General features: G+C 30.2%; 2 protein-coding genes across 2 annotated transcripts; both read left to right on the top strand.

Annotated features, from left to right (window-relative positions):
• The first annotated feature begins 33 nt into the window (after positions 1 to 33).
• Positions 34 to 10,010, top strand: LOC130722065 (uncharacterized). The gene is made up of 10 exons (XM_057572658.1): positions 34 to 69; positions 1,538 to 1,648; positions 1,750 to 1,870; positions 1,999 to 2,086; positions 2,192 to 2,311; positions 8,696 to 8,828; positions 9,179 to 9,286; positions 9,382 to 9,567; positions 9,652 to 9,732; positions 9,816 to 10,010. The coding sequence occupies exons 1-10, from the start codon at positions 34 to 36 to the stop codon at positions 10,008 to 10,010; spliced, it is 1,179 nt and encodes a 392-aa protein (XP_057428641.1).
• A 1,350-nt stretch (positions 10,011 to 11,360) lies between these two features.
• LOC130722072 (uncharacterized) lies at positions 11,361 to 13,037 on the top strand. The gene is made up of 2 exons (XM_057572670.1): positions 11,361 to 12,072; positions 12,196 to 13,037. The coding sequence occupies exons 1-2, from the start codon at positions 11,361 to 11,363 to the stop codon at positions 13,035 to 13,037; spliced, it is 1,554 nt and encodes a 517-aa protein (XP_057428653.1).
• The last annotated feature ends 528 nt before the right edge of the window (positions 13,038 to 13,565 follow it).

Genomic DNA, 13,565 nt, shown 5'->3' on the forward strand with positions numbered 1-13,565 from the left:
TATCTAAGCTTTCTGTGCTATCCTTTCTACAGAATGGCATTTGGAAAAAAAAATGAGTTCTATACGCAGGTAGTTGATTAAATTAGCTAACCTACTTAAAAAAATGATTAAATTAATTTATGAATAAGTATTTATACGTGCCTATAAGTTTCTTTAGTTTATTTCAATAAAATATTCAAATAAAATTTTGGGAGATAAATTTTTCCTGCCATAACCTCTTAATTAAAGTATTTATCCTAGTACATCCAGAATTTAACTCTCTTATGGGTTTCAGTTCCAGCCCCAAAAGAGACCCGCAGCTCAACCTGCTAGACCTTCGCGGCTGCTTCCCATCTTCTTCCCCATTGACTTCCATACGACCTTTATCATTGACTGTCATACGAGTGTTTGTGTTTGAGCCCTCTTTCAAGTTTGAGTTCACGTGAATCAAGTTATTTTCACCATTCATGTAATTTTTTATATGTGTATTATATTACATATACTTTTGTGTATCTTGTAGAGTAGGATCTTACTATCTGATTTCAATCGTACAATATACGGTCTTTCACCCCCTTTTAATTCTGATTTGGATCTCATTCGTGAATCCATTTCTATATCAAGTAGACTTCGCTTGTTTCTCAAGTGTATATATGTTGCGATGCAAATATAGTAAACCAAAAATATTGATTCACATACATTTTCCGTTAGACATTCTTCAAATATAATATTGTATCGATTTTTAACTATCACAAACTGCTATAAAATGGTTATGTGTAAAAGATATCTACAAAAAGTGTACACTATGTGTATATTGTGTGCAATAAGTAGTTCATCTTCCAAATTTTAATGTTATGTTTGACCACAAATCTATATATACTATAAAGCAAAATCACTCCAAGAAGAATCTTTCCACGTGGCATCACCACATTGATTCTGCTACGAGAGTAAATTTCGGAGCCTCCTTTCCACATGTCATTCTATCATGCATCAGTTAACTTTTTTGTCCACAATGCTACTAAAAAATAACTTCTCACCCACTTAGTAAATAACTCCTCACTCACTTGAAAAATCAACTACCTAATTTCTATCTCCATTATTCACGTGAGCTCTAACTTTCTAAACTCCCACTATGTCTATTTCCTTTGATAACCACCCACCATCACTAAACTCCCATCATGTTCCATATTTGTTTCTTACGTGAATTTGCTTTTTTTCTCCAAAGTTGATGCATTTTAAAAACAAATCATAACCACCCACTATGTGTAAACTCTCATCATGTTCCACATATACTAATTGTATCCTACGTGAACTTCATTTTCTTTTCCAAAATTGATGCTTTAAAAAAACAAATCATCTTTCCAAACTCCCACCACGTTCATTTAAATTTGATAACCACCCACCATGTATAAAAAATCAACCGCCACAAAAAGATAAACTACCTTGAGAAACACTTCTATAAATTTCTCATGTGACTTCATAATTCATCCATCACTTTTCCATCTAAAAGTTGTCATTGGCTCTTAGTTTAACTGTTGATGATGTCTCTTCCATTTCAAAGGAAAAGGATGTGTCGAGAGTTACTGTGAAGGTGGCGCGGAAGTGGATGGCTCCAAGTTTCGATCGCTCAAAACTTCCTAATTCGATGGAGTTGGTTTTAATGGATGCAAAGGTTCGACTTCTTAGTTATTTTAAACACAAATGTCTATTTGACTCGATGTTAGTTTAAAATTTTAAGTTTATTCCGTTCACTTACATGTTCTCAATCTACAGGGTGATAGGATCCATGGCACAGTGCAAAGGACTCATGTTTATAAGTTTAATCCTTTGTTAGTTGAGGGTCGAGTATACATGTTGTCACATTTCAGTGTTGGTGATAGCCCTCTGGATTTTCGTACAATGACACATGCTCAATGATCCAGATCAGACATTGTTAGTCGGTGAGATTTCAAACTAAAATTGTATACATCCGTAAAATTATTTGTGATCTATCATATTTTGTTTGTCTCGCAAATGTGATAGGGATCCTTACCGGCCATAGCGGCGAGCAGGAATTTGAAAAAAATCATCAAGTGCGAAAGAGGATTACCATAGAGATTGAACAAGAAGGGTAATTATTAGTATTTTGAAAAAAAAACGGAAAATCTATTAAAATTTTGAATTCATTGACCAATCATTGTGAGTAATAATTTTAATCATAAGTTTGTTGAAACAGAGTGAAAGTTGAGTGTGCATTTTTTGGAAGCTACGTCCAAGAGCTACTCTCTGTTTTATCTTCACGCGATCTGATCGGCGTTGTGGTTTTAATCCAGTTTGCAAAAATCAAGCCTTTCTGGTTTGTTCAATGTTTCTTTTTATAAACATACTAGTATGTATACCCGTGCATCGGCACGGGGGACATATTTCCAAGTATATAATAGTTTCTTTTTAATATATAGAATTATTTATTTTGTATAAATGAAAAGTAAATGTAAATATTATTTTTTATTTGATTAATTTGTTTATGATATATTAGTATAATAAATTGTATATTTTTTTTTCGTTTTTCCTATCTCCAAATAAGTTTAGACCAATTCATAACTTATAAAAGTTGATAGAAGATATGGATTACATATTAAATTACATTTTTTTACACTATATCGTTGTGATTTCCTAAACTCTAAATAAATACGGGTGGGTAAAAAACTTAAAGGATGCAATAATAATTCTTTTATATAAAATAATATAATATATTTATCAAAAAGCAAGAACATTTAACTAAAAATCGCAATAGATATCTCTGGTGGAAAAACACCACATTCCAATAAAGTATACAAAATTGTTGGATTTAAAATCCAATCTATCTAATTGTTAATCACCAAGAAAAATAAAAAACACAACTGCAAAATTTAAATAATTGACTTTTGGTTGGAGAATTTTTTCACGAAATTAATTCGTTCATGACTCCAACATGAATAACGTGTGGATCATCTTTATGAATTCCAAACCAAACAGAATGATTCTCGTGCGGTAAGGTTATTCGCTTTGATGAATTTTTTCTACCCCTTCTTCAAGGTACACTCAGACTCTCTCCTTGGGTTCCAAACCAATTCAAAGTAAAATCTCATGTTTTTATGATCTTGCATAACCAAATTGTAATGCTTCTGTATATCTACTCCTAAAAGTATTTAAAAAGTCTAGAAAAAGTTTAAAATTTATATTAAAATATTTTCTATTAGTTTCAACTTGAAGATATTTTCACACTAAATGTTCCTCTTCATATCAACCTTTTTTATACCCTGACAAATTTTGACTATATATTTTCTATCCCGTGTGACAAAATGTTCCTCTATGTATATTTACTCTTAAAATATTTAAAAAGTATGAGAAAATTACTAAATTATAACAAAACATTTTCTATTGGTTTCAACTTTAAAGTACTTTCATGAAAAATGTTCCTCATGTAGAAACTTTTTACTATATAATCAATAAATATAGACTAAATATGTTTATTTTTCTCTATATCCCCGTGGGAGCCCTATATTCACAATCAAATTATAATTTTTATGTCTATTACTCTTAAACTATTTAAAAAGTATGAAAAAAGTACTAAAATTATAACAAAATATTTTCAATTAGTTTCAACTTGAAATCGTTTTCATGCAAAATGTTTCTCCCCGTATGAGTTTCTTAATATGTAACTTAAACATAAATAAATATAACTAAAAATGTTATTCGCTCAGGCTTCCCAATTTTCACAATTAAATCATAATGCTTCTATATATATTCCCTAAAATCATTTAAAAAGTCTGAAAATAGCATATAGCATAAACTTATGTAGAAAGTTTTATCGAAAATGGCTGATAGATACCGTGGAAAATAGCCTGACATATTTATAATAGTTTTATATATTTTTATTTCTAAAAATATTTAATTATAACCTCACCATCTGAATTTGCAAAAGAAGATATTTCTTTATAAATTCTTGACATCAATAATACTAATTAAAAGTTCTTTCCGGTCAATACTGGAAGAAATTTTAAAAAGTGAAAATTTATAAGATTAGAATATTATATAATATTAAAATAATATTTAAAAATCAGAATAATTATTCCTAATTTCCTATGCTGAAATAGTTACAAAACTATCAAATTTTAATTTTTAAGAAGTTTATTTGAAATTAATAAAAAAGTTAGTATTTCAATTAGCATAAATATTTTACCAGCTGATTAATGTATTAATACGCTCGTACAAAAACAATATTTAATATAATTTAATTGAAAATATTCCTCCTTTAGAGTCGTTTCTACCAGCAATTAATTGCACCAGCAAAACCTCATTTTCCGTAACTTTGCTTCTGTTTGCCTATCAATGTAGGTAAGTAGATCTTCTAGTCTGATTCACGCCAAATAAAGAGAGTCCTTTAGTAACAATAGACTATCATATTTTTCCTGTAAAATAAATATAGATCAGTAGATCAATCAATAAATAAAGGAAACCACATGAACTTTTTTTTTTGAGAACAAAGCTTTATTTATAAATGAAATGAAAAGATGAGGACAAAGCCCCCTCATCTAGACAAATTACGCTGCTAAGGAGGAATTAAAATAGACTAAACCTGTTACATGGGCAGCACCCTGTTTGGCCAATTTATCAGCATTTGAATTTGCCACCACATGAACTTTTAGGTGAACCAATTTCAATGTTTTTGAACTTATAGCTCTGCTATTAATCTTTCTCTCTCTCTCTCTCCACCCCTCCCTCTCTCTCTCCCCCTCCCTCTCCCCCACTCTCTCTCTCTCTCTCTCTATCTATATCTCTCTCTCTCCTCCCTCCCTCTCCCTCTCCCCCCTCTCTCTCATGTATAAAATACATGTTATTCCAACAACTTGTTCATTTGGAAGCTGAATTAATCAATATTGTGAGATTGTTATGGTGATTGGATGCTTATAAAACTTGAATTTAGCGACTCAATAATTTATTTTACTTTCTCAATAATTTATTCCAATTGTCGTCAAAATTTTGAAGGTATATATATCGTTTGTTATTTTCAACTTGAAAATATTTTAATATAAATGTTCTTCTCCGTGTAATCTATATTTTCCAAATCAAATTAAAATGGTTTTGTATATCTACTCTTAAAATTATTCAAAAGTATGGAAAAATTACTAAAATTATATTAAAACTTTAGCTATTAGTTTCAACTTGAAAATATTTTCATGCAAACTGTTCCTCATGTAGGAGCTTTATAGTATATAATTAATAAATATAGACTAAATATGTTTATTCTTCTCTAATTCCTCGTGGGAGACCTATATTCACAATCAAATTAAAATGTTTATGTATATTTACTCTTAAATTATTTAAAAAATATGAGAAAAATACTAAATTATAACAAAACATCTTCTATTAGTTTCAAATTGAAAGCATTTTCATGCAAAATGTTGCACATGTAGGAGCTTTTTGCTATATAATTAATAAAAAGTATAAGAAAAGTAATAAAATTATAAGAAAACAATTTAATTTCTATTAGTTTCAACTTGAAAGCATTTTCGTACAAAATGTTCCTCCCCGTAGTTGGATTGTACTCCCTGCTTGCTCTCAAGCATTTAGCTAATATACTTTTTGCTTTCTAAAAAAAACATAAACAAAAATAAATATAACTGAAAATGTTCTCCCCTCTGGCTTCCCAATTTTAACAATTATATTATATTGTTTCTATATATATATATATATATATATTCTATTAACATCAATTAAAAAGTCTAAAAATAGCATGAACTTATGTAGAAAATTTTATTGAAAATAGCGGATAGATACCGTGGAAAATAGTACACATATTTATCATAGTTTTATATATTTATACTTCTAAACATATTGAATTATAACTCCACATTCTGAATTAGCAAAAGAAGATATTTCCTTATAAATTCTTAACAACAATAATAATTGTGAATTAATGCCTCTGGATTGTTTTCAAGGCAATTGTGCACATGAAACATTACAAAATGATAAGCTATTTATTTCTCCTTTTTTAACTGGTCAGATTGGGAGGCAATATTTTTGTATTTTTTTTTCAACAATAGGAGGAAGATAAGAAGGTAGTCAAGGGAATAGAAGTAAAAAGAAAAAAAGAATAAGAAAGGAATTTATGAGGTTCAAAAGAGCACTCACAATGCTTAAATATGATTGGCTATTGATGTTGTGGTTTTTTTTTTGGTTACAAAGGGAAATACGATGTTGTGGTTTTAATTATAAATAAATACATGGTTGAAAATAATCAGCTGAAAAAATATGATTGGCCAACAAAATATTAGTGGGAATCCAATTTGAATTAGTCATTAATAGTAGTTTTTTTAGTGCATAAAATAATTCAAAACTAAAATAAATTAGGTGAGCTATTACTTGCTTACCCTTAACTAAAATTACAATTATCAAGTGATGAAGATGATACAAAAGGCTCTTATTAAACATAAATAAGAGCTCTTATGAAAAAAATAACCAAAAATGACCAAAAGACTTTCATTATTATTCATTCAAATAAAAAAAAATTATCATATAAGAAAAACTCATCACTCAATGAAAAAAGAAATACAAAACGCTCTTATTAAACATAGGTTTGTTCTTAATTTGAAGACTACTTCTAAATTATTTGTGAGACCATTTCCACTATTCTTCATCACTCTTATTTTGATAATTTGGGTTGTCCTTAGCAACATTTGCAGGATTGACTTCATGGGCATTGTTATGTGCAGGGAGATCATCAGACAATCTACATTGATAATCAAAAAGAAATTAGAAAAAGATTAGCAAGCTAAAATTAAGGAGAAGATATTATTCCAGATTAATAGCAGCAAGGTTAATATATGGAGAACAATAAACATCCTTAATTTACGAATAACATATTGAATGATTGTTTCTATCTTGAGAATGAACTAACCTTAGAGATGAGGGATTCAGTTTGTAAAACCACTGGGCACCGACGATCATCTTTCATCCCGTCACCCTGTAGTGCAAAGCAGAGGAATTGAAAATACAACCAAAGAATAGAGAACCCTTCGTCTTTTAGAGGAAGAAGAACAAAAGGGGAATACATGGAAAAAAATAAAAACTTTTTGTTGCAACAATAGAAGCAGAATGTAACACCAAGCTACAAAAAACTCAAAGTTGAAGGTTTCAAAATCGATCTCAAACCACATAGAACAAAGTAAAAGAATGAGGAAGAAGAACAATAGAAGAAGAAGAACGAAAGAGGAATAGCAGAACATACAAAAAAATCAAACATTTTGCTAAATAGAAAGAAGGAAAAAGTAACACCAAGCTAAATCTAAATCCTTTCCTGTCAAATGGTAAGCCAAATATGAGAAAGAGATCAGGTGCCTGAAGAAGTAAAAATAAAAACTTTGAGGAAGGGAGATGAAACTAACCAAAATGTAGCCAAAGTGAACAGATTTGTAATTTTGAGCTTCATATATATATATATATATATATATATATATATATATATATATATATATCATTGAAATCCTTAGTGCTATTATCATGGGCAGCCATATGAAAGTAACCAATTATTCCTGTAGCATCAAGTTGAGCAATTTTGTCTACTATAGGTAATAAACTAAAAACTCAGAGTGGAAAATAGGATTTTACTCAAGAGAGGAGAACAGTGGCGAGAAATTTCTGAAATATGGCTTGAGAAAAAAGGGACCTTGCTTTCAAACTAATTGAATACGTGCGGCATGAGAGGGAGTTCATTTTGTAATCCTCAATGTGTGGAAATATCATTGCCAACAACAGCTTATATAGTGTTGGACAAATGAATAAGATGGAGAGAAGTGGAAGGATTACATGTATCTCAATTCTCAATGAAATAAAAGAAAGTAATGGGAGTCAAAGAAACGTGGCATTGGAGACCTCATTTGTTTAAATCAATAATTGATTAAGAGAGAGTAGATCTATTGTAATTGTTCAATTCAAATATCATGAGTTGTTAAACCAGTTTGATTATGATAGCCGTGTTTTACGATGATATTAAATGTATTAGATTAGAGATTTCCTATAATTGGTCAAATTGAACAACATGTCTATTTTCACCAATAATTTTTTTTTTGAAATGACCAATAAAAAATTAAACATCAGTTATGAAAATGAGAGAGCATGTTTCGAGATTTTAAAAAGCATGTAGAAATGATGAATTGTTGTTATTACTGATTGGGTATGATGAAGGTGGGATTTTAAATTGTTTTTCAAAAAAATTATGATTGGCCAATAATTTGTTAGTGGGATTGAAATTTGAATTAGTAATTAATGTAAGTCATATTAGTGATTAAAAAAGTAAAAAATAAAATAATTTACATGGCTTATTACATGCTTATCCTTGAATAATACATCAAATAGCAATTGAGCCATTCCCAAGTTTCCTAAAGTAGTAATAACATTTTCTTTTTGATTTATTTAATTCTTGGAAAAATGGTTGAAAGGTCCCTCAATGCTTGCCAAGTGTCAATTCTTTCCTTCTTATAGTTTCTCTTTTATATTGTATTTAGATTAAAATAATTGCGTAGGTCAACAAAGCCTGCAAAATGCATATGGTGCAACGCGGATCCTCTTTAATCTTGAGATTTCTGAAGCTACTGCTTTGAGGGAAAAGTACGGCCATACTCATTACTTATGCTCATTTGCATATTAATTTTTTTATTTTATGGCTTCATTACAGTTGACGGAAGTATTGATGCAATAGGTTTTTTGAGATGAATGAACCTGGATCTCAGATTCTTACTCAACTGTCCGGCTCTTCAAAACCTTCCCTTGATGAAGAGTTCTTAAAACTCTCAGAGATGAAAACTTTCGAGCAGATCAGAGCCATGGATAGGGTCTATCAATATTTATTTTCTAAAAAAATTATTTTTTTATTTATGTGTTTTTTTATTTTGTTGTTTTTAAATGTATTTAACTAACCTGGTCATTTTATGCAGAAGTCATGCTGTGTTGTGTTAGGGACCATCATACAAATACCTGAGGGGAATAATTGGTGGTACAAAGCTTGCAAGTGCAACAAAAAAGTTATTTGGGATGAGAAAATGTATTTCTGTGATAACTGTAACCGTCATTATTTTTCCATGATCCCTAGGTATTGAACTACCTATTCCATTTTGTATTGAAAATTAAATTTCTTGACCATTTAATTTTCCTTTTTTGGTGATACTACATGTTCCGTTTGCAGGTCAAAGTAAAACAGGATAATAACATTGCTACATTGGTCATATTTGACAAAGAAGCGAGTGCTCTTCTTGAAACTACCTGTGCTGACTTGGTTGATTCGTCAACAAAGGTATGTGTTTATGAGATCAGAGTGCAATTTTATCATAAAATGTAGTACTCGCTTTTTTAGCATGTCTTAATTCTTAAATTTTTAATTAGTGACAGAATCATGCTGGCTCTGGCTCTACAACTCCTGCTGAATTACTTAAGTTGTTGGAAAAGACCTTTCTCTTTACGATTGAAGTTAGCAACACTTCAAGCTCCAGGTTTGAGCCAGCATATCGTGTCAAGAAAATATGTGCAGACCCCGACTTAATTGCTCAATTCAAGGAAGCTCTCCTTCCTCCTAATGTAACTAGGCTCATAGAATATTGAGTTTTTTTTTATTAAAAATGTGTTGTTCACATATTATTGTCATATTTTGTTTGCTTATAGGACGACACTGCTCCATTGTTGTTGCTAGAAACACCTACATCTGATGAGAATGTTGAAAACGCGAGTTCCAGTTTGGCCAAGGTTACATCTACTATCTATTTTACTTTGTTTAAATTTTTATTTTTAGTAATTATGTGGTTATCTAATTTTTTACTACATAACAGGATCTTAATGAAGAGTTTGTTGCTGCTGCCAGTGGTGATGTTGTTGATCTGGTGACAAACAATGTTGTTGATCCTAACATAGAAAAAGAAGAAGTACCCCCATGCAAGCGGAGCACTCACTCGGAGAATGAAGAAGTTGGTTCAACTAATAACAAGAAGAAGCTGATCAAGAAGATTAAGAAGGAGAAGAATTGACAAATCATATTTTAGATGTTAACTTTATGTATTGAACTTATCATGTTCCTTTTTTAGGGTTATGTTGGTTTTTTAAGTATTTCATGTTTTCATGTATTTGGCTTAGGCGTTATGTTTGTTGTTTAAGTATTTCATGTTTTCATGTATTTGGCTTTTAGGCATTATGTTTGTTGTTTAAGTATTTCATGTTTTCATGTTTAAATTTGGCTTATGTTTTTTATGAAAAACTTGATATGTTATTTTAGTTTAAGATGTTTAAATTTTCGTGCAAATTTAAAGGATCATTTGACCATTTCATTTTAGCTTTTGGTTTAAAAATGAAGCTTTCACATTTCTATCTAAATAAATCAAATTCGATTTAGAAATTGTAGTTAAAAATCGAAAAATCAATGTTTTATCTAAGTAAAGAAATTTAAACTTAGTCATCCAATCATAGGGAATGTGAAATGATTAAAATAACTTGGCCAAAAACTAGAAGCATAAAGTGGAGGTGCAATGAATTAAAAAGTGTGTCGATTGATTTGCCTATTCCTTAAAAAAAAACTACCGAAACAAAAAACCACCACCCCACTAACCACACAGATATCTTTTTTTTATAAAACCCCCACAAATTAATGTATATGTGCGGTATTTTTTTTTAAATAAAAAATGTATTTTTTATTAAAATAAATATTAGATATTAATTTTGTTAAAATAACCGCCACACTAACCCACTAACACATATTCGACTAAATAACCACCACTCCACTAACCCTACAACTTAAAATTCTATGTGAATTCTATTTTTTTAAAAAAATTATTTTTAAACAAAATAAATGGTGTATTTTAATTTTGTTAAAATAAACACCCCACTAACTAGCAACACACATTTTGGAATTTTCACCCAATAACCACACACCTCTCTTCCCCTGGTGATATTCATCCCACCACGTTGAATATAATGTTTCACTATGGATCCCATGAAACACTACCAAAATTATTGATAAAAAAAATTTGTTTAGAATATCAAGATAAAACACTACTAAATTTTTAATAAAAATATAATAATCACCCCACTAACCCACAACACACATTTTTAACCAAATAACCACCACCCCACTAATCTCACAACTTAATATTCTATTAGAATATTTTTAATCAATAATAAATATGATTCTTCATTTTTTTTTCTTAAAAAAAATACACCAGACTCTGACAATACATTTTTTCAACAGTTACAACTTTGTATTGCACAATTTTATTTTGTTATCTATATTTTTTAACATATTTGCTATGTTACTTGATATTTTTCTTTGTACATTCCTTCAGTTACCGATCTTATAAGAGAATTTATGTTTCATTACTAATAACATGCATATAATTATAGGTCTTCGAATAGAGGATGATGCTCTCATGAACCTCTGCTTAATTGAAATTGAGAAACTTCTCCACTGCAATGAGATGTCACTTAAAGAATTTCCATGTATGTCATATCCCAGATTTTCTGAAACTCTACAATTTGAAAACAAGTTTGTTGCTGACGAGTGGAATTACAGTAAACAAGAAATGCGCGATACACATGAAGCACTGTTAAAGTCTTTGACTGCTGAGCAATCTAAAGTGTATAAACAAATAATGAGTTCAGTTTTGTCCGACGATGGAGGGTTTTATTTTCTATATGGATTTGGAGGTTCGGGGAAAGCATTTGTGTGGAATACATTGTCTTCAGGTTTAAGATCACAAGGACTCATTGTTTTGAATGTGACATCAAGTGGTATTGCTTCTTTGTTGTTGCCTGGAGGAAGGATTGCTCATTCAAGGTTTTCTATTCCTATATCAATTAATGATATATCAACCTGTAATATCAAACAAGGATCTCAAAAGGCTGAATTACTTCAAAATGCAAGTTTGATCAAATGGGATGAAGCACCAATGTTGAACAAACATTGTTTTGAAGCATTAGATAGAACTTTGAATGACCTCATGAAAACCCGTTTGAATTTTGGTTATGATAAACCATTCGGTGGTAAAGTTGTGGTCTTGGGAGGTGATTTTAGGCAAATTATTCCTGTTGTCCCAAAAGGTAGTCGAGCAGATATTATTGAATCTTCAATCAATTCTTCATACTTATGGAACTCATGCAAAGTATTGAAATTGACCAAAAACATGAGATTATAAAATTCTGCATCATCATCAACCAATGAAGAAACCAGAGAGTTTGCAGAATGGATTCTACAAGTTGTAAATGGTACGGTGAACACAATTGATGATGCTCAAACAATGATAGAAATACATCCAGATTTGTTGATAGAAAAATCAGATGATCCTATACTTAGCTTGGTGAATTTTGCTTATCCTAAAATGATTGACAACATGAAAAACCATTCATTCTTTGAAGAAAGAGCAATTTTGGCACCAACCCTTGAGAGTGTTGAGCATGTCAATAATTTCATGTCTTCTATGGTTCCTGGTGATGAGAAGGAATATTTGAGCTTTGACATTACATGCAAGTCTGATGAGGACACAAAGATAGAAGGAGATTGGTTCACTTTTGAGTTCTTGAATGAAGTCAAATGTTCAAGAATTCCAAACCACAAACTTAATTTGAAGGTTGGAATTCCAATTATGCTTCTTCGGAATATAGACCAGTCTATTGGTTTATGTAACAGAACTCGCTTGATAGTAACTGATTTGACAAAAAATGTCATTGCAGCATCAATTCTAATAGGTAAAAAAATGGGAGAGAAAGTTTTAATCCCTCGAATTAACTTAATACCATCTGACCCTGGTTTGCCGTTCAAATTCTCAAGACGGCAATTTCCTGTCACATTATGCTTTTCAATGACTATAAACAAGAGTCAAGGTCAATCGTTATCTCATGTTGGCTTATATTTGCCTAGACCAGTTTTCACTCATGGTCAGCTCTATGTTGCTCTCTCAAGAGTGAAGTCAAGAAAAGGGTTGAAATTATTGATTTTAGATGATGAAGGAAACCTCTCAAACGCAACAAAGAATGTTGTATACCAAAAAGTGTTTGACAACATATAAAAGGTTTGTTTTCTTCTGATCTAAGTTTTTTTTAATAACATTATGAATTTGATCTTAAAATTAGTTATTATTTTGTAACAGAAAAGTCAAAAATCAATCTTTACACGTTCATCCTTTTACATAGTGGAACCAACATTTAATATAAATTAACTAAAAAATTTGTATTCAAAGTAGTCAATGTTATAATTGAAAGAAATTATTTTATTTTAATGCCCATTGAAACTAACTTTTGTTTATTACTATGTAAATCTAATCTAATCTATACAAATCTATGTATTTGCAGCTTCATGGTTTGAGGAGACTTGGATTCCCTAGATAGTCAACTTTGAAGATTTCTATCAAGACATTCATATTAGACTAATCTATATATGTTAAATAGTAGCTGACTCCAATACTATATTATTCGTTAATTGATGTCGTTTGTTTCTTTATCTGTACTTCAATCTTCAATTTACAACATTTTTCTCATCGTTGTATTTCAATCACGAAAGTCATATCTTTGTTTTTCATGAAACTATTTTTTCTTTT

Source organism: Lotus japonicus, chromosome 1, assembly GCF_012489685.1.
Source record: "Lotus japonicus ecotype B-129 chromosome 1, LjGifu_v1.2".
Classification (NCBI taxonomy): Eukaryota; Viridiplantae; Streptophyta; class Magnoliopsida; order Fabales; family Fabaceae; genus Lotus; species Lotus japonicus.

What these genes read in the sequence shown, in the direction of transcription:
- LOC130722065 (XM_057572658.1), top strand. Translation starts at nt 34, where the DNA reads ATGGCATTTGGAAAAAAAAATGAGTTCTATACGCAG. An exon ending in TGGTTGATTCGTCAACAAAG is followed by an intron (nt 9,287 to 9,381) that starts GTATGTGTTTAT and finishes AATTAGTGACAG; the next exon opens with AATCATGCTGGCTCTGGCTC. An exon ending in CGAGTTCCAGTTTGGCCAAG is followed by an intron (nt 9,733 to 9,815) that starts GTTACATCTACT and finishes ACTACATAACAG; the next exon opens with GATCTTAATGAAGAGTTTGT.
- LOC130722072 (XM_057572670.1), top strand. Translation starts at nt 11,361, where the DNA reads ATGCATATAATTATAGGTCTTCGAATAGAGGATGATGCTCTCATGAAC. An exon ending in TATTCCTGTTGTCCCAAAAG is followed by an intron (nt 12,073 to 12,195) that starts GTAGTCGAGCAG and finishes CAACCAATGAAG; the next exon opens with AAACCAGAGAGTTTGCAGAA.